Source organism: Chiroxiphia lanceolata, chromosome 26 (genome assembly GCF_009829145.1).
Source record: "Chiroxiphia lanceolata isolate bChiLan1 chromosome 26, bChiLan1.pri, whole genome shotgun sequence".
NCBI classification, from domain to species: Eukaryota; Metazoa; Chordata; class Aves; order Passeriformes; family Pipridae; genus Chiroxiphia; species Chiroxiphia lanceolata.
The window spans coordinates 5,378,597-5,405,736 of record NC_045662.1 but is presented as its reverse complement, the minus strand read 5'-3'; the positions used below and the strand labels follow the sequence as shown (position 1 = coordinate 5,405,736).

The 27,140-nt window shown below is 66.2% G+C and overlaps 5 protein-coding genes across 11 annotated transcripts in view; 3 read left to right on the top strand and 2 right to left on the bottom strand.

Moving 5' to 3' along the window:
• The window catches only part of SCRN2 (secernin 2), a 6,800-nt gene extending 3,116 nt beyond the window's left edge, over nucleotides 1-3,684 (top strand). For 2 of the 3 annotated variants that reach the window (XM_032711353.1, XM_032711352.1), the window contains exons 6-9: nucleotides 575-740; nucleotides 838-1,015; nucleotides 1,409-1,578; nucleotides 1,953-3,684. In XM_032711353.1, coding sequence (XP_032567244.1) covers nucleotides 575-740; nucleotides 838-1,015; nucleotides 1,409-1,567 — 503 coding nt within the window. In that variant the 3' untranslated portion in view covers nucleotides 1,568-1,578; nucleotides 1,953-3,684. The remainder of the gene's footprint in view (nucleotides 1-574; nucleotides 741-837; nucleotides 1,016-1,408; nucleotides 1,579-1,952) is intronic. The other variant, XM_032711354.1, reaches the window with a different exon arrangement.
• Nucleotides 1,856-5,759, bottom strand: LRRC46 (leucine rich repeat containing 46). Of its 4 annotated transcripts, XM_032711349.1 has the most exons (8): nucleotides 4,484-5,130; nucleotides 4,326-4,386; nucleotides 4,132-4,240; nucleotides 3,586-3,632; nucleotides 3,345-3,454; nucleotides 3,046-3,115; nucleotides 2,330-2,481; nucleotides 1,856-2,231 (listed from the first exon to the last, which is right to left on the bottom strand). In XM_032711349.1, the coding sequence occupies exons 1-8, from the start codon at nucleotides 4,515-4,517 to the stop codon at nucleotides 1,876-1,878; spliced, it is 939 nt and encodes a 312-aa protein (XP_032567240.1). In that variant the 5' UTR covers nucleotides 4,518-5,130; the 3' UTR covers nucleotides 1,856-1,875. The 4 variants fall into 4 exon arrangements, with proteins under 4 accessions (XP_032567240.1, XP_032567239.1, XP_032567238.1 ...); XM_032711348.1 differs by adding an exon at nucleotides 5,747-5,759 and having other exon boundaries at nucleotides 3,046-3,632; nucleotides 4,484-4,758; XM_032711347.1 differs by having other exon boundaries at nucleotides 3,046-3,632; nucleotides 4,484-5,152.
• Nucleotides 5,074-14,292, top strand: MRPL10 (mitochondrial ribosomal protein L10). Of its 2 annotated transcripts, XR_004360940.1 has the most exons (6): nucleotides 5,074-5,172; nucleotides 5,935-6,104; nucleotides 7,508-7,672; nucleotides 7,765-7,909; nucleotides 8,066-8,633; nucleotides 14,279-14,292. XR_004360940.1 is itself a non-coding variant. In XM_032711355.1 (5 exons), the coding sequence occupies exons 1-5, from the start codon at nucleotides 5,136-5,138 to the stop codon at nucleotides 8,308-8,310; spliced, it is 762 nt and encodes a 253-aa protein (XP_032567246.1). In that variant the 5' UTR covers nucleotides 5,074-5,135; the 3' UTR covers nucleotides 8,311-8,931. The 2 variants fall into 2 exon arrangements, 1 of the variants encoding a protein (XP_032567246.1); XM_032711355.1 differs by lacking the exon at nucleotides 14,279-14,292 and having other exon boundaries at nucleotides 8,066-8,931.
• On the top strand, nucleotides 9,649-18,147 carry OSBPL7 (oxysterol binding protein like 7). Its single transcript, XM_032711346.1, has 23 exons — nucleotides 9,649-9,667; nucleotides 10,513-10,696; nucleotides 10,907-11,029; nucleotides 11,160-11,213; nucleotides 11,337-11,450; nucleotides 11,539-11,652; nucleotides 11,738-11,858; nucleotides 11,935-12,038; nucleotides 12,129-12,227; nucleotides 12,319-12,448; nucleotides 12,538-12,662; nucleotides 12,872-12,952; nucleotides 13,041-13,172; nucleotides 13,639-13,729; nucleotides 13,802-14,079; nucleotides 14,836-14,973; nucleotides 15,061-15,124; nucleotides 15,217-15,295; nucleotides 15,388-15,532; nucleotides 16,506-16,647; nucleotides 16,733-16,859; nucleotides 16,945-17,067; nucleotides 17,684-18,147. The coding sequence occupies exons 2-23, from the start codon at nucleotides 10,604-10,606 to the stop codon at nucleotides 17,790-17,792; spliced, it is 2,586 nt and encodes an 861-aa protein (XP_032567237.1). The 5' UTR covers nucleotides 9,649-9,667; nucleotides 10,513-10,603; the 3' UTR covers nucleotides 17,793-18,147.
• TBX21 (T-box transcription factor 21) lies at nucleotides 17,913-27,140 on the bottom strand. The gene is given in 9 exon segments (XM_032711060.1): nucleotides 17,913-17,922; nucleotides 18,597-18,697; nucleotides 18,699-19,097; nucleotides 19,099-19,279; nucleotides 19,356-19,417; nucleotides 20,086-20,244; nucleotides 20,332-20,453; nucleotides 20,541-20,695; nucleotides 26,719-27,140. Coding segments are annotated over 9 exon segments (1,611 nt in total).

The following is a 27,140-nucleotide window of genomic DNA, read 5'->3' as shown; positions in this document are numbered from 1 at the left end:
ACTGGGATATGACAGGGATGGGGGCAGGACAGGGGAAGGGAGGGGGACAGAGAAGGGACAGGGATAAGGGACAGGACAGGGGAAAGGAGGAGGACAGGGAGAAGGACAGGACAGGGACAGGAATGGGGATGGGGATGGGGACAGGACTGGGACAGGGACTAGAACAGGACAGGGACAGAGACTGGGATATGACAGGGATGGGGACAGGGATGGGAATAGGGACAGGACAGGGACTAGAACAGGACACAGATAGAGACTGGGATATGACAGGGATGGGGACAGAGACAGGGATGGGAATGGTCATCCATAGTTTGCCAAGGGCTGCGTCTTTACTGGCACAGAGATGCTGCAGCAGCATGGAGGGGGGGGACAGGGGCAGGGATGGGCACAGGGACAAGGATAGGAATGGGGACAGGGACAGGACAGGGATTGGGATGGCCAGCCGTGGATTGCCAAGGGTTGTTCCGCACCAGCAAGGAGCTGCTGTGGCAGCACTTGGGTGGGCGCAAGGACAGGGATGGGGACAGTGACAGGGACAGGGATAGCAGTGCCATGTCCCTGCCTGTCCCACCAGGTCACATCACAGCAGAGACACTGATGTCCATCCTGCGGGACAAGGGCAGCGGGATCTGCGTGGACTCGGAGGGGTTCCGCACGGCGGGCAGCATGGTGTCCGTGCTGCCCCGCGACCCCGCCCTGCCCTGCGTCCACTTCTTCACCGCCACCCCCGACCCCTCCAGGTGAGGCCCTCGGGGGGGCCCAGCCCTGCTCCCGGACGAGGCATTCCCGGGAAGCAGGGCCTCCATCCCCCCTCGTGCCGGCGCTCCTCTCCCCCAGGTCTGTCTTCAAGCCCTTCGTGTTCGTGGCCGGCATCAAGCCCGTGCCGCAGGTGAGGTCCCCGACCTTCCCCCGTGACCCTGCCAAGCAGATCCCGCGCTTCCAGAGCTCGGTGGATCGGCGGCACGAGCTGTACCGCCGGCACCAGGCGGCCCTGGAGCTCATGGAGCAGGACCAGGTACCACAGACCCCGCAGACCCCACAGACCCCGCAGACCCCACAGACCCCACAGATCCCACAGACCCCACAGACCCCACAGATCCCACAGACCCCACAGACCCCACAGACCCCACAGACCTCGCAGATCCCACAGACCTCGCAGATCCCACAGACCCCACAGATCCCACAGACCTTGCAGATCCCACAGACCTCGCAGATCCCACAGACCTCGCAGACCTCACAGATCCCGCAGACCCCACAGACCCCGCAGACCTCGCAGATCCCACAGACCTCGCAGATCCCACAGACCCTGCAGACCTCTCCCCACTCTGGGACCCTTGTGCTGCCCCCTGTGATGAGGATCAGATTCCCTGAGCTCTCCTCCCTCCCCGACCCTCCCCGATCCCACCAGGAGCGGGGCCAGAAGCTCCTGGAGACGCTGCAGGAGCTGGAGAAGCAGGGCCTGGAGGGGATGAAGGCGCTGCTGGAGGGGACAGAGACCCCCCACCCGGAGGAACTGGCCGACCTCTTCTTCGACTGCGTGGAGGCAGAGCTGAAGTTTTACACATAAAACCCCCACAGGTGGGTGGGCTCGGCTTCCCCCCTGGAATTGCTCCTGGGTAGGGAATGAGAAAACATTCCTGGTGTCCAGCCCTGGCTTCCTCCTTCCTCCAGCCCCGCCTGGGGGTGTGGGACCTCCAGCCCCTAATTTACCCTGGAGAAAAGCACTGAGATGTCTCCACGGCCTGGAATGAGGTGCAGGGGGAAGGAGAGGGATATGGAGTGGGATTTGGAGCCCTGCCTGTGCCAGGCCCCCGGGATGGCTGCAGGGTGGGGGATCCATGGCATCCACACGGGATTGGGGTGGGAACAAAACCTTTATTCCCGGCCGCGCTGTGCCGCGCTGCTGCGGGATATTTGGGATAACTGCCTATTCCCTGTTCCTTTGGCACCAGTCTCCTTCTCCAGAGCTTTGCTCCGGGACTGGACGCCACCAGGAGCTCGCTGGGACCCGCGGGATCCCCGGAGGGGTGTCCCTGGCTGTGCCCGAGGCCGGGAATGGCCCTGCTGGGGCTGCGGGGCCGCGGGGCCGGGGGCTCCATCCCGATCCCGGCTCAGCAGCAGATCCCGGCGTTCCTGCAGCTCCTCCAGCCGCGCCCGGTGCTCCTCCAGCGTCTCCCTCCTCCTCCGCTGGGAGCGCCCGACCAGCTCCCGGCGTAGATCCGCGAAGAAACCTGCCAGGGATGCGAGGAGGGAGAAGGATTAGGGGGGATGTGGCACTGCCACCCCTGTCCCCGGGAGTGCCACGTGTCCCCTTCAGCCCCCTGGGCACCTCTGTCCACGGTGAAAGGGCCGCCGGGCTCGGGGAGCAGCTCATCATCCTCATCCTCGCCGCGGGAAGAGCCTCCTCCCTCCTCTTCCTTGCCACGGAGGGGCTGGGCATCCAGCTGCAGGAGGTGGGGCAGCGCTCCCAACACCAGCTCCCTGGAAAAAATGAGGGAAGAGCCAATGTCCCCCCTCACCTGAGGTGGCACCGACCCCCCTGGCACCGTGTCCCCCCTGCACAGCCCACCCCCAGCCCGGGCACAGGGCAGGGATTCACATCCCTGGGCTTGGGGGTTTGGATTTGATGTCTCGTGGAATGGTTTGGGTTGGGAGGGATCCTGAAGACCACCCACCCCCTGCCATGGGCAGGGACACCTTCCACTGTCCCAGGTTGCTCCCAGCCCCGTCCAGCCTGGCCTTGGACACTTCCAGGGATCCAGGGGCAGCCACAGCTTCTCTGGGAAATCCATCCCAGCCCCTCACTGCCCTCACAGGGAAGAATTCCTTCCCAATATCCCCTCTACCCCTCTGGCAGTGGGAAGCCATTCCCCTTGTCCTGTCACTCCAGGCCCTTTTCCAAAGTCTGTCCATCTTTAGGCACTGGGAGGCCACAATTAGCTCACTCCAAAGCTTCTCCTGGTTTGGTGGGTTTGTACCCTGCTGAGAGGCTCCCCTGGTTTTTTGGGGGGGGCTTGTTCTCCCCCTCCTCTCCCCCTGACCCACCTGTATCCCTGCTGCCGGGTGCACTCGTTTCCCGTTAAATCCAGGATTTGGAGGCTCCGGGGCAGCTCCTCTGCCAGGACAAAAGGAAGCACAAAGGTGCCGAGGTGGGACCTGAGCCCCCCACCCCTGCCCAGCCAAATTCCTGCTCCCCCAAACTCCCCCAGCTCTTCACCCACTCCCAAGGCGACTCCCAGAGCAGCCCTGACACCCCAGAGCTGGGAAAACTGAGGCAGGGAAGGTGGGAATGGGTATTCCACACACACACACTGGCAGCCCTGGGATCCCTTCCTGCTTCCCACCTGTGTCCAGCTCCTGGATGAGGTTGTGGGACAGGTCCAGGGCACAGAGGTGAGGCAAGGGCTGCAGGTTCTCCACCCTCTGGATGCGGTTTCCAGCCAGGCAGAGGAACCTGGAGAGCACAGGGGAGGGTGAGAGGGGGATGTCACAGCTCCCAGGGGCTGGAATTTGAGCCCCCTCCCTGGCCAGGGGAAGGTGGGAGCCCGTGGAAAGCCATTTCCCTGGAAGTAGGAGCTGCCATACCTCAGGTTGGGAAAACAGCCCAAATTCTCGATCCTCTCGATTTTGTTCTGGAAAATAAAGATAGAAACCGGAAAATAAAGTAGAAAATAGAAAATTAAATATAACAACACGTTTTTCCCGCGGCATGAAAAATTTGGGGATTTGGGGAGCATCCTGGGATCGGGGGTGGAATGTCCCACCACAGGGGAGATCATGGAGAGAGAATTGCAGGGGTGAGGACGTGGAGAGACCCCAAAATTCAGGAGGACCCTGAGGCTCCTCGTGTGGGGTTTGGAAACACCAGACAGCTGATCCCAGACCTTCACTGGAATTCCAGTGGGACTGGTATCAGATGGGAGGGAAACTCTTTTTCCTCCAGGTTTGGGGGGCTCAGAGACCTCTGGGGTGGGGCTGTGGGGGGTGGTCAGTGGGACCAGATCCCTGGATGGAGGGAGACTGTTTTCCCTCCCCTCTGGATGTTGGGGAGGGGAGACAGGAGCAGATCTGGGGGGTTTTGTGTCCCCCCCCAGGCCCAGGGGTGTTCTCAGCTGCCCCACAGCTCCGTACCTGCTGCAGGTAGAGGCTGTGGATCCCTCCCTGATCCTGGAGCTTCCCGATGGAGGAGATGTTCTCCCTGTCCAGGCGGATGGTGGAGGGGGGCAGCAGCTCTGTGGATCTGGAGAAAAAGGATGGAGGGGGGGGCGGTGTTTGGGGTGCCCAGAGCCCCCTCTCTGCCAGCCCAAGGACCGTGGGGTCCTCACCTGCTCCTGGTGAGGACGAGGCTGTCGCTGAGGGTCACTCCTGGGGATGTCCCCTCATGATCTGTGGGATCTCAGGGTGAGGGTCCAGGCTGGGGGGTGCAGCCCCCCCCATCCCCTCCCTGCTGGGAGGAGCCCCCACCCCACAATGTCTCACTCACCCCCACAAAGGGTCTTCTCCTCCTGCTCAGACATGGCAGGGGGTGGCCTGGGGGGGGTCCTTGTCCCCTCCTTGTGCCCTCGGGTGGGTGTCTGGAGGGGGCTGAAAGGGGAAGGGTCTGAGGGAAAGGGGGGCTAGAAACCTGCGGAATGGGAGGGGTCAGTGGGGATGGGAGTGTTGGGATGGTGGGGGGTCAGATCTGGGACCCCCAGGTGGGGCAGAGGGTCCCTGTATCCAGGGGGCTGTGGAGTCACCGAAGTGGAGCCGGGGGATAGCCTGGGGATCTCAGAGACTCTTGGGGAACTCCCCCGGTCCCCCACGGGGCTTTGGGGGCTCAGATTTGCGGCTCGGAGACCCCCGGGGTTGGGTCAGGGAGCTCTCCAGGTGCTGGTTGCCCAGGTCTGGGGGTTCACGGTCCCCCGGGGTTGGGTCAGGGAGCTCTCCAGGTGCTGGTTGCCCAAGGTTGGGGGCTCAGGGACCTCCGGGGTTGGGTCAGGGAGCCCTCCGGGCGCTGGTTGCCCAAGTTTGGGGGCTCAGGGACCCCCGGCCCCGCGCAGGCCGCGCTGTTGCGATGCCGTTGCCATGGAGACGGAGGAGACAGGAAGTTGCGCATCCTCCACCTTCCCACAAGGCCCTGCGCGGCCACGGCCAAGATGGCGGCGCTGAGCGGCGGGAAGGGATGGCTGCGAGGTGAGGGAATGGGAGCGGGAATGGGAACGGGAATGGGGCAGGGAAGGGGAATGGGAGCGGGAAAGGGAATGGGGCAGGGAAGGGGAATGGGAGCGGGAAAGGGAATGGGGCAGGGAAGGGGAATGGGAACGGGAGTGGGGCAGGGAAGGGGAATGGGAATGGGGCAGAGAAGGGGAATGGGAACGGGGCAGGGAGCGGGAATGGGGCAGGGAAGGGGAATGGGAGAAGGAAAGGGAACGGGAATGGGGCAGTGAGGGGGAATGGGAACGGGGCTTGGAATGGGAATGGAAGAAGGAAAGGGAACGGGAATGGGGCAGTGAGGGGGAATGGGAACGGGGCTTGGAATGGGAATGGAACGGGGCTGGGAATGGCAATGGGAATAGGGCAGGGAATGGGAACGGGAATGGGGCAGGGAACGGGAATGGGGCCGGAAATGGGAGTGGGACTGGGACAGGGAACGAGGCAGGGACAGGGACCGGGAATGGAGCAGGGAACTAGAACGGGGCAGGGATCAGGATTGGGAATAGGGCAGAAAACTGAAATGGGAGTGGGATAGGAAGAGGCACCGGGGAACGGGAACCAGGACCGGGGCAGAGATCGGGAACGGGGCTGGGAATGGGAAGGGGGCAGGGAGCGGGGATGGGAAGGGGGCAGGGAGCGGGGATGGGAAGGGGGCAGGGAGCGGGGATGGGAAGGGGGCAGGGAGCAGGGATGGGAAGGGTGCAGAGGCCGGGAATGGGAAGGATGCCCGGCTCCCCCCAGGCTGGCTGCCCGCGCTGCAGCTGCTCCGGCGCAGCTCCAAGGCGGTGACGCGGCACTGGAAGGCGATGCACTTCCAGCGGCAGAAGCTGCTGGCCGTGACCGAGTACGTGCCCCCCCGGCCCGCCGTGCCCCCCCGCTGCCTCCCCGCGCCCCGGGACCGCCCGCAGGAGGTGAGGAGGGGCCCTGCCTGGGGTCTGCAGGGTCTGGGGAGGGGAGGGTTCCCTCGATCCCGGGTCACCAGGGATGACCTGGCTGGAGCCGGTGTGAGACCTTCTCGGGGTGGGTAATCCCCTTTTCTGGCATGTTGTGGGTGGCTGGGAGACGCCCCATCAGGTGCTGGAAACCAGGTGGGTTCCCATCCATGGGAGCATCTCGAGATCCACAGGAACATCTCATGATCCATGGGAGCATCTTGAGGCTCATGGGAACGTCTTGAGACCCATGGCAGTGTTTCATGATCCATGGGAGCACCTCAAGATTCATAACAGCATCTTGAGATCCATGGGGTCACCTCAAGGTCCGTGGAAGCACCTCGAGATCTGTGGGAGCACCTCAAGATCCATGGGATCACCTCATGGACCATGGGAGCACCTTGAGATCTGTGGGATCACCTCATGGACCATGGGATCACCTCATGGACCATGGGAACACCCTGAGATCCATGGGATCACCTCATGGACCATGGGAGCACCTCGAGATCCATGGGATCACCTCATGGACCGTGGGAACACCCTGAGATCCATGGGAACACCTCTTGAACCATGGGAGCACCTCGAGATCCATGGGATCACCTCAGGGACCATGGGATCACCTCATGGACCACGGGAGCACCCTGAGATCCATGGGATCACCTCATGGACCATGGGAGCACCTCATGGACCACGGGAGCACCCTGAGGTCCATGGGATCACTTCATGGACCATGGGAGCACCTCATGGACCATGGGAACACCCTGAGATCCATGGGATCACCTTGAGATCCATGAGATCACCTCATGGACCATGGGAACACCTCGAGATTCATGGGATCACCTCATGGACCATGGGAACACCCTGAGATCCATGAGATCACCTCATGGACCATGGGAGCACCTTGAGATCCATGGGATCACCTCATGGACCATGGGAGCACCTTGAGATCCATGAGATCACCTCATGGACCATGGGAACACCCTGAGATCCATGGGATCACCTCTTGAACCATGGGATCACCTCATGGACCACGGGAGCACCGTGAGATCCATGGGATCACTTCATGGGAGCACCTCGAGATCCATGGGATCACCTCATGGACCATGGGATCACCTTGAGATCCATGGGAGCACCTCAGGGACCATGGGAGCACCTTGAGATCCATGGGAGCACCTTGAGATCTATGGGATCACCTCATGGACCATGGGATCACCTTGAGATCCATGGGATCACCTCATGGACCATGGGAGCACCCGAGATCCATGCGATCACCTCCCCCCTGTAGCTGTCGGGTCTCCGTGGGGGGGTCACAGCAGCCATTCCCCGTGTCCCTGTATCCCTGTATCCCCGTATCCCTGTATCCCTGTCTCCCTCCCGCCCAGGAGGACGGCTACGTGCGGCTGCTGCGGCGGCAGGTGGAGCAGGCGTTCCGGAGCAGCCGCATGGTGGCCGTGTGCCAGTACAATTCCATGCCGGACGAGGACGTGGTCACCATGCGCCACTACCTGCGCAAGCACAACATCGAGGTCAAGTTCGTCCTCAACGAGGTGGGCGCCGATCCCAGCGGGAAGGTGGAGTGGGAGGGGGGGGAGAGGTGCATCCTGGGCTGCTCCAGGCGTCATTCCCAGGCGTTTTCCAGATTGTCCGGCCGGTGCTGGCGCAGTCCAAGTACAGGAACCTCCTCCCGCTCTTCGTGTGCCGCAACATCCTGCTGGTGAGCCCGGAGACCCGGGCCCGGGAGATGCTGCGGGTGCTGAAGGGAATTCCACAGGTCAACCTCCTGGGTGAGGGCATTCCCTGCTCCCCAGATCCCGGCGCTGGGCTCCTCCAGGGCTGGGAATGAGGGTCCACACCGCTGTGAAAAAGAGGGGTGGGGGCCTGAAGGAGGAAACAGTTCCTTCGTGGAATGCTCTGTTGTCCCATATCCTGCTCTTTTCCAGGCGCCTGCATCGACGACACGATCCTGAGCCGGCAGGGAGTGGAGAACTTCGCCCGGCTGCCGTCCCTGGAGGCCTCCCAGGGGCAGACGGTGGGAGCCCTGGCCCTCCTGCCCTCCCAGACCTCATCCCTGCTCCAGCGTGGGCCCTCCCTCCTCACAGCGCTCCTGGATGAGCACATCCGCCGGCTCCGGGACACGGGGGCGCCTGGGAAGCCCCCCCAGGAGCAGGGAAAAGGGAATCATTGATGCCGGGCCCTGGGATCGGCTCCTTCCCCACTGTGGGAGCCCCCCCAGGGCACAGGGAATGGCTGGCACCGGGAACTGGCTGCTTCCCTGGATGTGGGACATGGTGGGAACCTGGGGAGCACCCCCCCAGCCTGGAATGTGGGAGTTCAGACTGTGGGAATTGGCTCCTTCCCCGGCTGTGGGACATGGGGGATCCCAGGGAGACCCCCCCAGACTGGGACACGGGGAATCACTGATGCTGGATCCTGGGAATCGGCTCCTCCTGCTGCAGGACACAGGGAATCACTGACTCTGGGCCCTGGGAATCGGCTCCTTCCCTGGCTGTGCAGGAGGGGGGAATCAGGGGTTGGAGTTTTGGTACTGGGGCAGGACTGAGGGTCCTGCAGCCCCCCAGCCCCAGCAGGGAGCCCCGGCCCTTCCCTAGGGGAATATTCCTGGGAATATTCTGAGGGTGAGATGGAAGGTCTCAGGGATTGGCCAGAGGAGGAGGAGGAGGAACACAGCCACAGGGGGGGCCCACAGGAGGGTTTTGAGCACTCCAAGCCCCCTGGAATGAGGATGAGGGGGAATGTGCTGTAACACTGATCCAGTGTCGTGTCCATTAAAGTGTCCGTGTGGAGATGCCGAAGCCTCTCTGGGATTTTGGGAGGGTGTGGAGGGGGGTCCTGCTCCTCGGGAGCGTGGGGGGAGGCCGGGGCTGCTTGGGGGGTCTGATGGAGCAGAGGGAAACAGAGCTGGGGGGTGGGTGAGGGAAATCCTGGGGTGGGAATGCCCTGGGACCCCCTTGGATTAGTGATCCCTGGGGACCCCCTTGGATTGGTGGTCAGTCCCGAGACCTCCATGGGCTGGCCCTGGGACCTCCACGGGGTGGTGAAACCCGAGATTCCCGTGGAATGATCAGCCCCAAGACCCCCGTGGGGTGGTGACCCCCTGAGACCCCCGAGGGATGCTCAGCCCCGGGACCCCCCTGGGTTGGTGACCCCGGGGACCCCCGCGAGGTGCTGCCTCTCGCGGGGATCCCCCCACCCCTCCCGGGCCGTCCCTTTTCCCACGGGCTGGTCCCGGGTGGGGACTCCGGGGGTCCGCGAGCGGAACCGCCCCGGTGCCGCGCGGGGACCGCGGCTCCGCCCGCGCTCGGTGTCCCGGCGATCCCGGCGGTTCCCGGCGATCCCGGCGGTTCCCGGCGATCCCGGCTGCTCCCGGCGATCCCGGCTGCTCCCGGCGATCCCGGCGGCTCCGGTCCTCCACGGAGCAGGGGGCAGAGCCGAGCGGCTCCGCACCGCCCTCCGTGTTCCGCTTCCTGCTGCCACCGGGCAGGATGCGACCGTCCCCCGCCGCCCGCCCGCCGCCCGCCCAGGTGAGCACCGGGGACCGGCGACCCGCCGCCCCCGGCCCCCGCCGCCCCCCGGGAGGGTGGCACCGGGGATGGAGACCCCCAGGGACACCGGCACAGCCCCCGGTGCGGTGCGAGGGGTCGGTGCTGAGCTCCCGCAGCACCTGCGGGGCTGGGCAGGGGAGGGGATGGAGCTGCGGGGGAGACCCCCGGTGTCCTCCCCTGCGAGCCGGCGGGCGCGGAGCCGCGGTCGCCGGTGCCGTGGTTGTCTCTCGGTGCCGTGGTTGTCTCTCGGTGCCGCAGTTACCGGTACAGCGGGTACCGGTGCCGCGGTGGTCGCCAGCACCGGGGCTTGGCCGCCCTCCCAGGGTTATCCCGGGATCAGCATCAGCCGGGACACCGGGGTCCCCTGCCAGGGACAGCGCCGGGGGGGATGGCAGGGCGGGGGGGGGAAACTTCCCTGTGGCTCAGGAACCGACAAGGGCAAAGGGAACGCTCCGCCGGGGTTTGGAGGGGTCATGTCCTGGCTCGGGGGTGCCAGGACGGACCGGGGTCGATCCCGGTCTTTGTACCGGTTTCACCCTCCGGGCTGCGCCCCCGCCGTGGGGTTGCCCCGTGGTACCCGGTCCATGGGGCGTCGGAGCTGGACTCTGAACCCGGACCGGGTGGCGGAGCTGAGATAAGGCCGGGGGGGGGTAAAAGCTCCGTGTCACGCAGAAATTTCTGGGTGCCAGCGGCGGTGACACGCAGGACTCCCCGCTCCAGGGGGGCAGAGTGACCCCCACCACCCCTCATCCCCACGAGGGTTGGGGTGGGGAGGGTGGAGAAGCCCCCCCCGAGCTCCCTGACCTGCCATCCCCTCCCGGCAGCGGCTCCCGCCGTGAGGGCCGAGCTCGGACCCCCATCCCCGCAGGACGGACGGGAGGGGGGGCTCGGCCCGGCCCCCCCTGCTCCCCAGCCATGGGCAGCCACGAGAAGGACCCGTCCTCCCCGAAAAGAGCCCTGTCCCGCTCCAACAGCACCGTGTCTTCCAAGCACAGCAGTGTCCAGCAGGTTGGAGGGCTCTGGATTTGGGAGGGTGGGCTCAGTGGTGCACACACGGGCTGACTGGGGGTGCTGTGAGGCCTCGGGGGGCTTCTCACTCCTTTAGGAAGGGTGGTGCAGAGGTGGCCTGTCAGCTGGGGGTGCTGGGAGGACAACATGGGGAGCACCCCATCTGCCTCTGGTGCTGAGGGACCCCCATGCTGACCCCCATCCCTGCAGGGCTCAGAGAGCTGGGAGGTGGTGGAGGAGCCTCGTGCACGGGGCAGCCCAGGGCAGGAGCTGCAGAGGCACGAGGGGTACCTGCTCAAGAAGAGGAAATGGCCCCTGAAGGGCTGGCACAAGGTAACGGGCAGAGCTGGCACCAGGAGCCGTCACCGGGCTCATCCTGGCACGATCTGAGCCCCTGGGAAGTGGGGCTGCAGGGACTGCTCTCTGCTCCCCCCACACAACAACCTTCCCTCTCCATCCCCAGCGGTACTTTGTGCTGGAAAACGGGATCCTGAAATACTCCACCACCCGCCAGGACGTGAGTGTGTGCCCGGGCTGCGCCCACGCAGCGTCCCCGTGGGCTCAGGGCGGGGGAGACCCCCGTGGCCCCCCTGAGGAAGGGGGGGTCTTCCCCCTGACAGGTGTCCCCGGGCTCCCCCAGGTCCTCAAGGGCAAACTGCACGGTGCCATCGACGTCCGTCAGTCCGTCATGTCCGTCAACAAGAAGGCGCAGAGGGTCGACCTGGACACGGAGGAGAACATTTACCACCTCAAGGTGCTGCTGGGGGACGGGGTGGGGCTTGAAACAAGAATCAGTATTGTCAGGTTCTGTCCCCCCCCCTCAACTGACCTGTGTCCCCCAGATCAAGTCCCCGGAGCTCTTCTCCAGCTGGGTGAGCAGCCTCTGCACCCACCACCACGGGGAGAAGCCCTGTCCCACGGGGGGCCCCGGGGGGAGGACCCCCACCAACGCCCAGGTGGGTGACACCTCAAGGTGACAACGCGAGGTGGGGTCTGGGCGAGGGGCTCCTGATGGCAATGCCCCTGTTTCCCCACTCACAGGGCCAGTGGACACGGATCCTGCCCTCGGGCAGTGCCCCTGCCCTGTCCACACTCGCCAGCTCCCGGGACAAGGTGAACGCCTGGCTGAAGGACAGCGAGGGGCTGGAGCGCTGCTCGGCCGGTGAGCGGGGTGGGAAGGGGTGTGCAGGGCAGGGGGGGTGCCCCGTGCCCCCTCCCTGACCCCGTGCCCCCGGCAGAGCTGTCGGAGTGCCAGGCCAAGCTGCAGGAGCTGACAGGAATGCTCCAGAACCTGGAGGCCCTGCACCGCATCCCCTCGGCCCCGCTCATCTCCGGCGGCCAGGTGAGCCGGGACAGCGGCACCTGTGGGGTCTGAGCATCCCCCCCCTTTCCTGGGGAGGGTCCAGCTCCAGCCCCCTCCTCTCCCCCACAGCCCTCGGCCGCCGCGGAGAGGCCGAAGAAGGGCCGGAGGACCACCAAGATCTGGTGCACCCAGAGCTTTGCCAAGGACGACACCATCGGCAGGGTGAGGGTGAGCTGGAATCCCGCCGAGCTCCGCTGCTGCCTGGGGCGTGGAGCCCCCTCCCCAGCCCCTCGCTGACCCCCATGTCCCCCCCTCCAAGGTGGGCCGCCTGCACGGCTCCGTCCCCAACCTGTCCCGCTACCTGGAGTCCTCCCAGAGCCAGCTGCCCTTCGGCCTCCCCCCAGAGTACACCCAGCTGCAGCGGAGCTTCTGGGTGCTGGCCCAGAAAGGTGGGATGGGACCGAGCCCCGCCGGGGGGGTCCTGGTGGGTTTTGGGGTGCTGTGACACAGCCTGAGACCCCCCCGTGTCCCCCGGCAGTGCACGGCTCGCTCAGCAGCGTGGTGGCCGTGCTGGTGGCCGAGAGGGCCCGTCTGGAGGAGATGAGGCGGGCGCTGGACCGGCAGGGCCCTGCCCCACGCCCCGGCAGCGCCGGCACCGCTGCGGTGAGTGACCGGGGGGGGGGCCGGGCAGTGCTGCCCTGCTCGGGGGAGGCTCGGGAGTGGTGGTGGTGACACCACTTTTGGGGTGCTGTGGGTGCTGCGGGGTCTCAGCCTGGTGCTGGGCCAGTGACCCCCCCTCGCTGTCAGCCCCGTCCTGGCTGGAGGGGAACATTCCGGGGGGGCCTTGGCTCAGCCTCCCCCTCCCTCCACAGCCCGCCCTGCGCCGCTTCCACTCCCTCTCCGTCTCCTCCGACACCACCCTGGATTCCTTCGCCTCACTGCACCCCGACGAGGTCAGGGGGGCGGGATGGGGTGGGATGGGGGTCTGGGCGGCCCCCCCCGGGCCGAGGGGCTGGGCTGAGGTGGTGGCTGTGCCCACAGCCCGACGGGCTGCCCGCCAAGGGCCGGGAGCAGCAGCTCTCCAACCGCAGCATCGTCTCGCTGGCCGACTCCCACACCGAGTTCTTCGACGCCTGCGAGGTCTTCCTGTCCGCCAGCTCCTCCGAGAATGAGGTGGGGGGGCTTGGGGTGGGCTCTGCTGGTGTGTGGGCTCTGCTGGTGGGGGGCTCTGTGGACCCCCCGCCACCTCTCGCTGCTCTGGGTTCATCTCTCCCCTCTCTCTCCCCCGTCCCACCTCATCAGCCGCCCCCCCAGCTCTCTGTAGTGCCCCCAGCCCCTGTATCCCCCCCAGCCCCCCGCGGCCCCCTCGCCCCCCACACTCGGGGTCTCTGCTCTCTCTGAGCCCAGCAGTGGGGGCCGGGTGCTGCCAGAGCCCCCCTCGCTGCTGCTCCCCCACCAGCACCACCCCCTCCCCATCCCAGCACCCCCAGCCCATCCCAGGATCCCGAGTCTCATCCCATCCTTTGGGGGGGGCCCTTCCCGCTAAACCCCCTCCCCCCCCCCGCCATGGGCTACCCCCACCCACCCCCCAATTCCCCCGGGACCCCCGAAGCCGCCGACGGTCCCCGCGTCTCCTCAGCCCTCGGACGACGAGTCGTGCGTCAGCGAGGCCACCACCAGCGCCTGCGAGGAGGGCACCGAGCCGGGGGGGCCGGGCCGCCCCCCGACAGGTACGGGGAGCACCGGGGAGGGGGACGCCGGGGGTGGGACACGGCTCCATCCCAGCGCCCGGTGCCCGGCAGGAGCGGAGCGCGCGGGGGCACCGCCGGAGCCGCCGCCGGTGGAGCTGCCGGGGCCGGACCCGCGGCGGCGGAGCCGGTTGCCCGCGCCCCCCGCGCCGTCGGGGGACGTGAGCCTGTGGGGGCTCCTGAGGAGCAGCGTGGGCAAGGACCTGTCCCGCGTGGCGCTGCCCGTGCAGCTCAACGAGCCGCTGAACACGCTGCAGCGGCTCTGCGAGGAGCTGGAGTACAGCGCGCTCCTGGACCGCGCCAGCCGCGCCAGGGACCCCCGGCAGCGACTGGTGAGGGGGGGGACACTGGGGGACACACGGGGGGCTCGGGGTCGTGATGGAACTCAGGGGACACGCCGGAGACTGGGGGCTCAGGGAGCGCCGGGAGGTTGGGGATACAGGGGGCTCGGGGAGCACCGGGAGGTTGGGGATACCGGGAGCTCGGGGGACACAGAGGGACTCAGGGGACGAGGGGGGCTTGAGAGCTCAGGGAGGACACAGGGCTTGGGAACTCGGGGACAGCTCAAGGGACAGAGGGGGTGGCTGTCCCCAGGGTGGGTGGGTGGCTGTCCCCAGGGCAGGGGGGTGGCTGTCCCCAGGATGGGTGGGTGGCTGTCCCCAGGGCAGGGGGGTGGCTGTCCCCGGGATGGGTGGGTGGCTGTCCCTGGGGCAGGGGGGTGATTGTCCCCAGGGTGGGTGGGTGGCTGTCCCCAGGGCAGGGGGGTGGTTGTCCCCAGGGTTGGTGGGTGTCTGTCCCCGGGGTGGGTGTGTGGCTGTCCCCAGGGTGGGTGGGTAGCTGTCCCCGGGATGGGTGGGTGGCTGTCCCTGGGGCAGGGGGGTGGTTGTCCCCAGGGTGGGTGGGTGGCTGTCCCCAGGGTGGGTGGGTGGCTGTCCCCAGGGCAGGGGGGTGGTTGTCCCCAGGGTTGGTGGGTGGCTGTCCCCAGGGTGGGTGGGTAGCTGTCCCCAGGGCAGGGGGGTGGCTATCCCCAGGGTGGGTGGGTGGCTGTCCCCACGGTGGTGGCAGCAGGGTGCTGGCTGTGGTGCCAGGTGTACGTGGCTGCCTTCGCCGTGTCCGCCTACGCCTCCACCTACTACCGGGCGGGCAGCAAACCCTTCAACCCCGTGCTGGGGGAGACCTACGAGTGTGTGAGGCCTGACCGAGGCTTCCGCTTCATCAGCGAGCAGGTGGGCACTGGGGGGGGCAGGGGGAGGGCAGGAGGGGGGAATGGAGGTGGATGGGGCACTGGCATGTCCCTCTTGTCCCCCCCCCAGGTCTCCCACCACCCTCCCATCTCCGCCTGCCACGCCGAGTCCGACAACTTCATTTTCTGGCAAGGTGAGTGCCCAGGAGGGTGTTGGGCACTGGGAGGTCTCCCATGTGGGGTGGGTGGACTGGAGGGGTCTCACCTTCTCCCACCCCCTCCCCAGACATGAGGTGGAAGAACAAATTCTGGGGCAAGTCCCTGGAGATCGTCCCCATGGGCACCGTCAATGTGCAGCTGCCCAGGTGAGACCCCGGCCCCGCTGGTGGGCCCCCCGCGCCCCTCTGTGCCCCCCTGCCCTCCCTCCCTCCCCGTCCAACGTGGGCGGTGCCCGCAGGACCGGGGACCACTACGAGTGGAACAAGGTGACCACGTGCATCCACAACGTGCTGAGCGGGCCCCGCTGGATCGAGCACTACGGGGAGGTGCTGATCCGCAACACCCGCGACGCCTCCTACCACTGCAAGCTCACCTTCTGCAAGGTGTGCCCACCTGCCCCTTAGCCCCACAGCCCACCCCATAGCTCCACCCCCCAACCTGCCCTGACTCCACCTCTCTGCGCCGAAATGGCCTGGCCCCGCCCCTTCAGGTGTGGCCCCGCCCCTTCACCTACTCATTAATCTTAACTGTGTTATTGCTCTATCGCTTTCCTGGCCCAGCCCCCAGTTATGGCCCTGCCCTTTCCCAATAGCTCCACCCCTTCCTAATAGCTCCCCCCCCTTAGTGCCACACCCTTTTTATGGCCCCTCCCCATCACTTGTGGGAACACCCTTTCCCAATAGCCCCACCCCTTGCTCCTGGCCCCACCCTTTCCCAATAGGTCCTCCCTTTTCCTGTTAGCCCTGCCCCTCTTAGTGCCCCACTCTTTCCCAGTAGCTCCACCTCCTAACTCATGGCCCCGCCCTTTTCCATTGGCCATACCCTTTCCCATTAGCCCCGCCCCTCCTGGCCCCACCCTTTCCAAACGACTCCACCCTTTTCAGAAGTCTCCTCCCATCCCTCAGGGCCCCACCCTTTCCCTATAGCCCTGCCCTTTTCAGAAGACTCCTCCCATCGCTGGTGGCCCCACCCTTTACCCAGTAGCCCTGCCCTTTCCCAACGACTCCACCCTTTTTCAGAAGACCCCTCCCATCAAGCTTGGCCCCACCCTTTTCCCAATAGCCCCCCCCTTTCCAAGTGGCCTCACCCTTTCCATGTGGCCTCACCCTTTCCCAATGGCCACACCCTTTCCCGATGGCCCCACCCTTTCCCGATGGCCCCGCCCTTTCCCAATGGCCCCGCCCTTTCCCAATGGCCCCACCCTTTCCCGATGACCACTCCCTTTCCCGATTGCCACACCCTTTCCCGATGGCCACACCCTTTCCCAATGGCCCCGCCCTTCCCCAATAGCCCCACCCTTTCCCCCCCCTTTCCCCCAACCCCCCCTGGCCCCCGCCCATGTCTCGGTGGCCGCAGGCTCGGTACTGGGGCGCGGGGGCCAACGAGGTGCAGGGGGCCGTGCTGAGCCGCAGCGGGACCCCCGTGGAGCGCCTGGCGGGCAAGTGGCACGAGGGGCTGCACCGCGGGCCCGCCCCGGGCCAGTGCGTCTGGAAAGCCAGTAAGGACCACCCCGGGGGGGAAAATATCCCGGGGTTACCCCGTGCTGAGAGCCTCTCTCAGCGCCGTCCCGCCCTCCCGCTCAGACCCCATGCCCCGCGACCACGAGAGGAACTACGGCTTCACCCAGTTCGCCCTGGAGCTGAACGAGCTCACGCCGGAGCTGCGCCGGGTCCTGCCCTCCACGGACACGCGGCTGCGCCCCGACCAGCGGTGAGCCTGGTGCTCCCCCCCGGCGCTGGGGAGGGGACGCTCCGAGCCCCACCCGGCTCGTCACAGCCCCGTCCCCACCCCGCAGGTACCTGGAGGAGGGGAACGTGCCGGCGGCCGAGGCGCAGAAGCGGCAGATCGAGCAGCTGCAGCGGGACCGGCGCCGCGTCATGGAGGAGAACAACATCACCCACCAGGCGCGCTTCTTCAGGTCTGGCTTTAGGGGGTGCTCCCGGGGCTGGGGAACCCGTGGGTGAGCGGGATGTGGGGCTCTCAGGGAATGGGGAGACCCCCCTGGGAGTGCTGAGGGCGCCCTGTGGCTCAGAGGGGTGCAAGGCTCTTGTGGGATGAGGAGGCTCCTTTCAGGATCCTGAGGATGCTCTATGGGTCAGTGGGATGTGGGGCTCATAGGGAACTGGGAGAACCTCTGGGAATGCTGAGGGCACCCCGTGGGTCAGGGGGATGTGGGAATCTCAGGGGGATGTGGAGATCTCAGGGAATGGGGAGACCCCTCCCAGGAGTCCCATCCCAGGGGGATGTGGGACACTTATGGAATGGGGAGCCCCTTCTTGGGAATGCTGAGAACACCCAATGGCTCAGGGGTGATGGAGGCAGTTTTAAGGGAATGGGGAGACGCCCTGGAAGTCCCGAGGGCACCCCATGGCTCAGGGGGGTGCAGGGCTCTCATGGAAGGAGGAAACCCCTCCCTGGAGTCCCGAGGGCGCCCCATGGCTCAGGGGAATGTGGGGGTCTCAGGAAATGGGGAAAACCCCCCTGGAAGTCCCGAGACCACCTCAAACACCCCCCCCTCCCCACTCCATCCCCAGGAGGCTGATGGATGCCAGTGGCAAGGAGTCATGGGTCACCAACAACACCTACTGGAAGCTGCGCCTGGACCCCGGCTTTGCCCACCTGGACAGTGCAGTGCTCTGGTAGCGACCCCCCCACGGGGCTCTGAGCCCCCCCAGCTCATCACAGCAGTGGGGCTGGTCCCCCCAGCACGGGGGGGGGTGCAGTGTCCCCCCCCCCGCCCTCTCTGAGCCATTTTGCTGGTGTTTAAACAAAACTGTGATATAAAAGAGGGAGGGGGGGGCACTGGCAATGCCCCCCCACCCCCGACCCGGGGCAGAGCCTTGGGGACAGCTGGGGCAGTGCCCCCCCCTGCCCCGGGGGCACAAGATGCCTGGGAGTGGGGGAACGGGGGCTGCCTGCTGGCGGGAAGAGCCCTCTGCCCCCCCTCCCTCCCCCAAACTGTGCCCAGGGGCTGCTCTAATAAAGGCTGTGAAGAGTTGGGGTGTGCAGAGAGCTTCCTTCCCTCACCCCCCCTGCCCTGCAACACCCCCGGGGCTCAGGACCCCCCAGGAAGGGGGAGGGCACCCTTAGCCCCCCCTCCCCGTGCCTGTTTCCCTCCCCTCACACACACAGAGCTGAGCAGAGTCCCCACAGTGCCCCCTTTATTGCGATATGCTGCTGCCCCCCCGCCCCACGCCGGGCACGGGGGGGGCTCAATAAATACTTCAGCATTACCCTCCCCGACCCCCCCGCCCTTAAAAACCACCGACAACAACAAAAAAAAACCCCATTCTCGCCATCCCCCCCCTGCCCCTCCCCGCCCACCCCCGCGGCCCCACCGGGGCGGCACCGGGGGCTGATTGTCTGGCTGGGCCCCCCCCCTCCTCCCGCTCGGGTCTGCCCAGGATATGGGTGTTAAATAGCGGGGGGGGAGGGTGGTGGGCGCACAGGACCCCTCGCGGTGCCCGGGGCGGGGGCTCAGTTGCCGTAGAAGCCGTAGTAGCCCCCGTCGGCGAGCGGGTCCTTGTCGTAGAGGTCGCCGTTGCGGGGCGGGGGGGAGCTCTCGGCGCTGGACGGGTACGGGGACACCCGCCGCCGCTTGCACTCGTACAGCCCCGAGTCCGACGAGTCCCCCGAGGCGGGGGCGGGGGGCTCGGGGGCCCAGCCCTCCACCTCCTTGCCCTTCTCCTCGCGGGGCTCCCGGTACCAGCCCAGAGCCCCGGCGCCGCCCTTGGGGCCGTACTGCCCGGGGCTCCAGCCCCCCGTCACCCCGAAGCCCCCCGGCCCCTCGGGGTAGTAGGGCAGGGGGGGGTGCGGGGCGGGCGGCAGGGCGAAGGGTTTCACCCCGTAGGGCACCAGTTTGCCCCCCCCGTAGCCCCCGTCGTAGCCGCCGTACTCCAGCGTCCCGGCGGCGGGGGGCTGCTGCGGGGGGAAGTACCAGTGGGGGGGGGTCTTTGGGGGGCAGGGACAGAGGGGGAGCCCCCCGCTCCCCCCCGAAGAAGCGCCCGGGGGGCAGCGGGTACTGCTCGGGCAGGAAGGGCTGGAAGCGTGGCGCTGGCAGGAGCTGCTGGCAGCCGGGGCCCTCCGGCGGGGACGGGGTGAGGCGGTCGCTCTCCGAGGCCGTGTACATCCTGGGGGGCACAGGGAGGGGTGGGAGTGTGCCCTGCTGCCAGCCGGGGCCGGGGGGGGGACACTCAGGACACTCACGAGTCAAAGTTGTCCCGGAATCCTTTGGCGAAGGGGTTGTGGTCGATCTTCAGCTGCGTGATCTGGGGAGGGGGGGACACGGAGGTGGGGGGGCTGCTGACGGATTGACCCCTTTCCAGGATGTTCCCTCCAGTCCCTTTTCCCTCGAGCAGCCCCCACTGCATCAGAATCCCACCCTTCCCCAACGCAGGGGGTACTGGGAGGGGGCTACTGGGATGCTGAGGGGATCCAGGGGGAGGTACTGGGATGCTGAGGGGATCCAAGGGGAGGTACTGGGATGCTGAGGGGATCCAGGGGGAGTACTAGGGAGGAACTGGGATGTTGAAGGAGTTCAGAGAGAGGTACTGGGATACAGAGGGGATGCAGGGGATGCTGGGAGGGTTTCTGGGATGCTGAAAGGATCTAGAGGGAGGTACTGGGATGCTGAGGGGATGCAGGGGAAGGTACTGGGATGCTGAGGGGATGCAGGGGGTGCAGAGATGTTGCAGACAGGAGTGTTGGCAGACGGGGGGGCCTGGGGGATGCCATGGGGGGTTCTCCTGGTGCTGAGGACTCCTTAGAGGGTGCTGGGGGGTTACCAGGGGCTGCTCCTGGTGGGTCACTGGGATGATACTGGGATGTGTCACTGGTTTCTGTGGCCCTGGGAGGTCTCCGGGGTTCCTGTGCTGCTGGGGGGGGGGTTTGGTGGGTGTCCCCAAGCCGGGGAGTGGCAGGGGGGTCTTGAACTCACGTCTGCGTTCTGGTAGGCTGTGACGGCGATGAACTGCGTCTCGGGGAAGGCGAAGGTGTGGGTGTGCGGGGAGGGGTACCCGTCCTCCCCCTCCCCTTCCTTCACCTCCGTTACATGCAGCCGGGGCTGGTACTTGTGCAGCGACTGCAGCACGATCATCTGGGGGGAAAGGGGGGCAGCGGGCTGTCAGATTGGGGCACAGGGGGACCCAGCCCAGCCTGGCACGGCGGCGGTGCCCTCACCTACCTGCCCGACGTTGTTGGACGCGCCCTTGTTGTTGGTGAGCTTGAGCTTCCCGAAGGAAACCTCCTGCCGCATCCAGTGCGCGCCCGTGTTGGGCGAGTCCGGGTGCAGGTAGAGGCGGTTCCCTGCGGACGGGGGGGGAGCAGGGAGGGCGTTAACCCGCTCCCGACACCACGAGGAGGACGAGGAAGGGGACGAGGGGGATGTCGTACCTGGCATGTTGCCCTCGGCTTTCCCGCACTGCACCCACTTGCCGCCCTGGTAGCGCCAGTGGTGCTGGTCCACCAGCACCACGTCCACGCACACGCTGTAGTGGGCCACGGGGTTGAGCCCCGACAGGTTGAAGCTGAGGAAGGGGAACATGCGCCTGGGGAGGGGACAGAGGCGCAGAGACACCGTCACCCCCCGGCCCGGCCGCTGGTGCACAGGGTGGCACCGGGGTGGGGGGTGAGGGGGAAACTGAGGCAGCGCGATGCCCACCCCCCCCCTTCCCGCACCCGGCTGGGTGCCCGTGAGGAGCTGAGTGACCCCGGCAGCTGGGGGATGCTCTCGGGGCCGATTCCCCCCCTCCCGGTATCTTCCTCCCCCTCCCCAAGCACCTTCCGGCTCGGAAACCAACACCGCTGCTATTTCGGGCTGGGCGCCAGCCTGTGCCAAGGGCAGGAAGGGGACAGGATGGGACGGCCCGGGGGGGACCCTGCGGCCGCCTGCAGCTGCCACCCCCCCAAGGGGGGCTGCACCCCGCTGTCCCCCCCAGCCATCCCCCCAAATCTGGGGTGGGAGATCGCACTCCCCGCTCCCTGCTCAGTCCCTCACGTCCATCCCTGACCCCGGTCACCCCAACTCAGGTTCACAGCGGGACCTCCAGCCGTGGTGGGAGGGGAGGAACCGAACCCCCCAGGAGCAAAGCGAGGGGCTGGGGGGAAACACGGAGCTCCTTGTGCCGGGCAGGAAACGGGGCTCGGGCAGTGCCCCGGCGGCGGGGAAGTGGAATGCAAAGGGTGGTGGAAAGAAAAGTCGGCGGGTGCCGCTGACTCAAAGTTGCCCTCGCGGGAGAAGGTGTGTGTGTGTGGGGGGGGAATAGAAAAAGAAAGAGAAGAAAAGGGGAGAAGAGAAAGAGAAAGAAGAAAAGAATAATAAGAAGAAATGAAAAAGAAATAGAAATTAAAAAAAAAAAGAAAAGGAAACGAAAAAAAGAAAAAGAAGATTAAGATTGAAGTTAAGATTAAGAAAAAGAAGCAAAATAAGAAGAAAAACGAACACAAGAAAAAGAAGATGAAGAAAAAGAAGAAAAAGAAGAAGAAAAGAAAAAAGAGAAGCAGGAGAAGAAGAAGACAAAGAAGAATAATAAAAAGATAAAGAAGAAGATGAAGAAAAATAAGAATAAAAATAAGGAGATAAAGAGATTAAGAAAAAGAGAACGAAAAAGAGAAAGAAACAGATAAAGCAGCACTCGTGGTGAGGAGCTGCACACGTGCTCCCCGTGCTCGGCACGGACGGGGGTCCCGCACACCCCGGGGTCCCTCCGAGCCCTCACAGACCCCGTCCCCCCTTCTTGTGTCCCTAAAGCTCCTCTGGAGCGAGACAGACGCGGCCGTGCCGGGGGACGGGGGTTTCCTGCCGCTGATAAAAGCTGCAGCCGCATTAAAAACCACCTCGGGGCCGCCGCGCTCCGGGCGCCCGAACGCCGAGCCCGGTGCTGGGTGACCGCGGGGCGAGCCCCAGCCTGGGCGCTGCACCAGCCCGAGCTGCTGCAAGGAGCAGGGAGGAAAGAACCAGCCTATTTTTTTTTTTTTTAGTTGGTTTTGGGGTTTTTTTTCTCTCTCTCTTTGCTCCACTCGGAGCCCCGAGCCCCCGCTGGCAGCGAGCGCGGCTCGGCGCTCACACGCTGCCGCGGGGAAAACCGCACGGCCCGGCCGGGCACGGCAGGGTGGGGGCAAGGCCCGAAACCGCGCTCGCCTCGCCTTTATTTTTAAATCCCCCCCCAGCGCTCGAGCTCCCGGGGCTGGGCTGCTGCTCGGGCAGCGCTCGGCTCCCCCCGGGTTTGGTCACTGCGGTTTGGGAGGTGCCCCAACCCGGTTCTACCCCTTCTCGCCCACCCCAAAAGCTGGTGGGCACCGCGCGTCTCGCCCTTTGTGTTTTTGTTTCCGGGCTCTCGGCGTGCCCCGGGGTTTGTCCCTGAATGAACCCCTGCGCTCGAGGGGTTGGGGGGGACGCGGGGACATAGGGAGGGAGCCAGGGGGACACAGCGGCACATCCAGGGTGTCACCTGGTGACCCCGCGGTGATGGAGGCACAGGGAGCGAGTCCAGGATGACCCCGGGCGGAAGGAAAACCTGGAGGTCCAGGAGCGCAACCCCCCCAACCCCCAGGGCTGTTGTGCCTCTCCTGCTTCTCTCCCCCCACCACCACCCCCGGCAGCGCATCGAGAGGGGGCTGCGGCTTCCTGAGCCGCCTCCTCCCCCCCGCGACGGCAGCGCAGGGACCGCAGGAGCCACCGCGGCCGGGTGGGAGATGGCGCAGCCCCTGCGGCACGGCCGGGTGGCACGGGGACAGGGCACGGCGGGGTGGCACGGGGACAGGGCACGGCGGGGTGGCACGGCTGCTGGACATGGCACGGTGACATGGAATGGCTGCTGGGCATGGCATGGTGACATGGAATGGCTGCTGGGCATGGCATGGTGACATGGCTCAGGGGTATGGAATGGCTGCTGGGCATGGCACGGTGACATGGAAGGGGTGCTGGACGTGGCATGGTGACATAGAATGGGTGCTGGAAACATGCATGGTGGCATGGCAATGCATGGCCTGGCTGCGTGGCAATGCGTGACACGGCGACAGGGAACGGTGGCACAGCAAAGCATGGCGTGGTGACATGGCACAGTGGCATGGCAAGGCTGGTGGACAGGGCGTGGTGGCACAGAAAGGTGTGGCACGGTGACATGGCACGGCTGCACAGCAATGGGTGGCATGGTGTGGTGGCACACCAAAGCATGGCACGGTGACGTGGCACAGCTCCGGGACATGGTGAGGTGACATGGTGTGGTGGCATGGTAATGCATGTCATGGTGACATGGCACGGTGGCATGGACAGTGTCATGGCATGGTCCATCTGCAGCTGTGCTGCTCGGTGTGGGTGACACGGCACAGCCACATGGCACAGCCACATGGCACAGCACGACATGGGGACATGTCACCCCACGGCTGCCCCGCTGCCTCCAACCCCGCAGAGCTGCCAGCTGGGCACCATCCCTGAGCCCCCCAAAAAGTCCTTGTGCCCCCCCAAGTGCACAGCCTCGCCCAGTGCCCCTCGAGCCAGAGCCAGCCCTCGTGTTTGCCAAGTGCAAAACCAGCCCTTGTGTCCCCAAAGCTGTCCCGTGTCCCCTTCAAAGGCAGCGCCAGCCCCGCGTCCCCAAAGCCCTCCCAGTGTCCTCTCTGAAGGCAAGGCCAGCTCTTGTGTCCCCCAACCCAAAGACAGCCCCTGCACCCCACAAAGGCAGCACTGAGCCCCCCTCAAATGCAAAGACAGCCCTTATGTGCCCCCAAAAGACAAGGCCAGCCCCTGTGTGCCCCCAAAAGGCAAAGCCAGCCCCTGTGTGCCCCCAAAAGGCAAAGCCAGCTCTGTGTGCCCCCAAAATGCAGAGGCAGCCCCAGTTTCATGGCAGAGCCCACAGCAGGAATTCCCCGGCCCGCCGCAGTCGGGGCGCCGGCGAGTCCTTGGGGGTTTCCAGAGAAATCCTGCCCTGGCTGAGCCCCAAGAGCCGAGGGGGGCACAGGAAGGATGGGAAGCCACATGGAAAACCAGTAGGAAATTATCTTCGAGGGAATGATGGAGGGTGGGACGGCATGGGATGGGGTGGGACGGCAGGGGAAGGGGTGCTGGAGCCGGGGCAGAGGGGCAGGAGAGGGCAAAAAAAGACGCCAGCAGGGTAAATCCCAGCACCTGAGCAGGTTCATCCCAGTGCCACCATCTCCCACCCATCCTCAGCTCCCTCCGTGGGTCCACAGGGGTTGCACCCCAAGGACGTTGGTGTTGAGGAACCAGCATAGCCCAGAGAGATGAGGCACCCACACCACCAGCGGGACAAGAACGTGTCCCCCACCCAGCCCCAGAGCCCCCCAGCCTGGTGGATCCCCACTTTGGGGGGCACACCCCCCCCTTGGGTCCCCATTTTGGGGCTCCCATCCCCCTGGAGCCCTGCACTGGGGTTTTTCCTGTGCCTCAGCAGCGCTGCAGCCCGGCCCTGCACGCCGAGGTTTGCAAGAGCAGCTCGGGGTTGGGGGAAACGGATGTTTTGTGGCTCCGAGCTCGACGTCTCCACGGGCCGGGTTTGCCGTGAGCCCCCTTGAGCTCAGAGCAACCCACAGCCCCCCCTCCCATCCCCAGAACCTCTGTAGGGACGCTGGGGAGGGGATGGAGCTGGGAAAAGAGCCCCAAAATCGCCTGGTTTCAGGCTGGGAGCCGGCGGCAGCGGGGCAGAGATGACGGGATTTGGGGGCTCGCCCTGTTTTCCAGACCCCTCAAAGCCAGATCCTGATGCCGCCCCAGCACCCGCCACGACGGCTGGGGGAAGAGAAGAGGGAAGAACTGGAATTTCAGCGTGTCTCTGTACGAACTGGGGGGATGGTGTGCGAGGAACAACCTTTTGGGGTGCCCCGCCACCCCCGCCACCCCCTCGGCCGGCGCTGGGGACACGTCACCCGCTCCGAGCGGCCCCGAGCCCGGCGGGGGGAGCCGGGCCCGGGCAGGGCCGTGGCAAACCAAGCGGTCCTAACGTGTTTAGACTTCCAACACATTAAGCAGGTTGGTCTCAGCATCGAAGTGACACCATCTGTCTCGGCCGAGGGAGGGAAGGGGCGCGGGCGCTGCCGGCGGCCCCGGCGCTGGCCGGGAAGAGCCCCCCTGGGCGGAGGGATGGCAGCGGGAGGGGAGGGGGGGTCGGTGCGGCAGGAGGGGCTGGGGGGTTCTCTGCCAGCTGCTGAGCACGCAGCGGGGGGGTCCTGCCCTGTTTACCCCTCGGCACGGATTTTTGGGAGCCCCACAGGCGGCTGAGCCCCTGCCGTGCTCATATTCCCCTCCTCACCCCAGCACGATCCCACTGAGGCCCCCAGGCTGCAGCCCAGGGCCTGGCTACCCCCACCCACGTCACCCTGTGGGGCCAAAGGGTGGGCTCAGCATTTTGGGCTCCCCTTGCTCCAAGTTGTGGCGGCTCCACGGCCCCACAGGGCCTGTGTCGCACCCGGCCCCCTCCAGACCCCCCAAACAGGGGTGTTGGCAGAGGTGGGGTGAATTTTAGCCCCCCAACCTTGTCCCAGCCCCCCAGCTCACACCCTGTGAGCACCCCAGGCTGGAGGCAGCACAGAGGGGACAGAGGGTGCCCGGCCATGGCGTCACCAAGGGCGTTCTGGGCACCCAGGGCGTTGACAAAATGCTGCCACTTCCCTGGGCACATGGGGGGCACCCAGCCCCTGTCTGGCCCATGGAGGAGGGGGGGGCATTTCCAGCATGGAAAGTGAGTAGAGGGGGTGTCACCCACCCACCCACGGTGCCCGTGGGGTGGCTGTGGGATCTCACTACTTGTTGCAGTGCCAGGCTCCGGATCAAGCCCATGGGTTGAGGCCGGATAAACGCTGCCTCCAGGCCCTCAGAACTGGCACCATCTCTGCCAGCTTCCTGACATGGGGGGTCTGGACCCCCTGTCCCACCCTGACACGGGTGGGGAGACTCCTCATCCTCCCTTCTCCTTCCAACAAGCCTCAACTTCCATAGAAAACAAGACCAGGGAAGTCCGTTCTGCTTTCCCCGTCCCCACCCATTTTTTTCCTTTGCCCACACATCAAAATGTCACCCCCCAACCCACAGGAATGGGGGGGGCCCTCTTGCACACCCCACCCCCCCACTGGGCAGGCAAAGAGGGACCCCCAGACCCAAAAACACTTCTCACATCTCCAGCCCTTTGAGGACACGAGGCAGAAACCGTCAGCCCCTCACCGTGCCAGCTCCCTCCGGGCCCACCCCACAGCCCCCCCGGCCTGTCCCACCCCCCTTTCTCCATCGCCGTGCCCACCTCACATCCCCCGTGCCCGTATCTCTGCCCACGCCGGACTCCCACCATCTCCGGGGTCCGTGCGGGTCCCGGTGCCGCTGCCGGTTCTCTGTCCCGGTCCCCACCGGTCCCTCGCCCCGATCTCCCACTGCTCCTCCGACAGTCCCCTGCCCCGGTACACCCCGGTCCGCCCCGGTCCCCGCCGTTCCCGTCCGTCCCGGTGCGCTCCGGTCCCCCCCCAATCCTCCCCAGTGCCTCGCTGGTCCCACCTCCCGGTGCCTCCCGGTTCCCGCCGCTCCCCCGCCCCGGTCCATCCCCTTTCCCCCCCCGGTCCCCCCGCTCACCTGCCCTGCTTGGTGATGATCATCTCGGTCTGGTGCTTGTGGAACTTGGCCCAGAGCGGGTAGTTGTTGAGCATCACCTGCACCTTCCCTGCCACGCGGTACCCGGGCAGGGCGCAGAGCGGGGGGCACAGCGGGGCCCCCCCGCCGCCAAAACCCCCCTCCGCGCCCGCGTAACCCTCCACCGGGGCGGCGGGAGGCGGCGGCGCCCGGTAGGGCGGGCACGGCCCCAGGAACCGGCCGCCGAAGCCGCCCGGAGCGCCGTAAGGGAGCGGGGGGGCTCCCGGTTCCGCCGCCCCTCCGTCCCCGTAGTAAGAGGCGGCGGCGTCCCGGGGGCCCGGCGGCTCCTTGGCGAAGGTGGCGGCGGCGCTGAGCATGGGGGCGGCGGGGCGGGGGGCTCCGGTGCCCGGCTCCAGCGCGCCCAT

Bases quoted from the DNA above. Each gene is read 5' to 3' on its own strand.
- LRRC46 (XM_032711348.1), bottom strand. From the start codon at position 4,517: ATGTCTGAGCAGGAGGAGAAGACCCTTTGTGGGG. The intron at 4,387-4,483 runs GTGAGTGAGACA...GAGATCCCACAG, and splicing joins GGAGAAGACCCTTTGTGGGG to ATCATGAGGGGACATCCCCA. The intron at 4,241-4,325 runs GTGAGGACCCCA...CTTTTTCTCCAG, and splicing joins CTCGTCCTCACCAGGAGCAG to ATCCACAGAGCTGCTGCCCC.
- MRPL10 (XM_032711355.1), top strand. From the start codon at position 5,136: ATGGCGGCGCTGAGCGGCGGGAAGGGATGGCTGCGAG. The intron at 6,105-7,507 runs GTGAGGAGGGGC...CCTCCCGCCCAG, and splicing joins CCCGGGACCGCCCGCAGGAG to GAGGACGGCTACGTGCGGCT. The intron at 7,673-7,764 runs GTGGGCGCCGAT...GGCGTTTTCCAG, and splicing joins TCAAGTTCGTCCTCAACGAG to ATTGTCCGGCCGGTGCTGGC.
- OSBPL7 (XM_032711346.1), top strand. From the start codon at position 10,604: ATGGGCAGCCACGAGAAGGACCCGTCCTCCCCGAAAAGAGCCCTGTCC. The intron at 16,860-16,944 runs GTGAGCCTGGTG...CCCACCCCGCAG, and splicing joins CGGCTGCGCCCCGACCAGCG to GTACCTGGAGGAGGGGAACG. The intron at 17,068-17,683 runs GTCTGGCTTTAG...CTCCATCCCCAG, and splicing joins CACCAGGCGCGCTTCTTCAG to GAGGCTGATGGATGCCAGTG.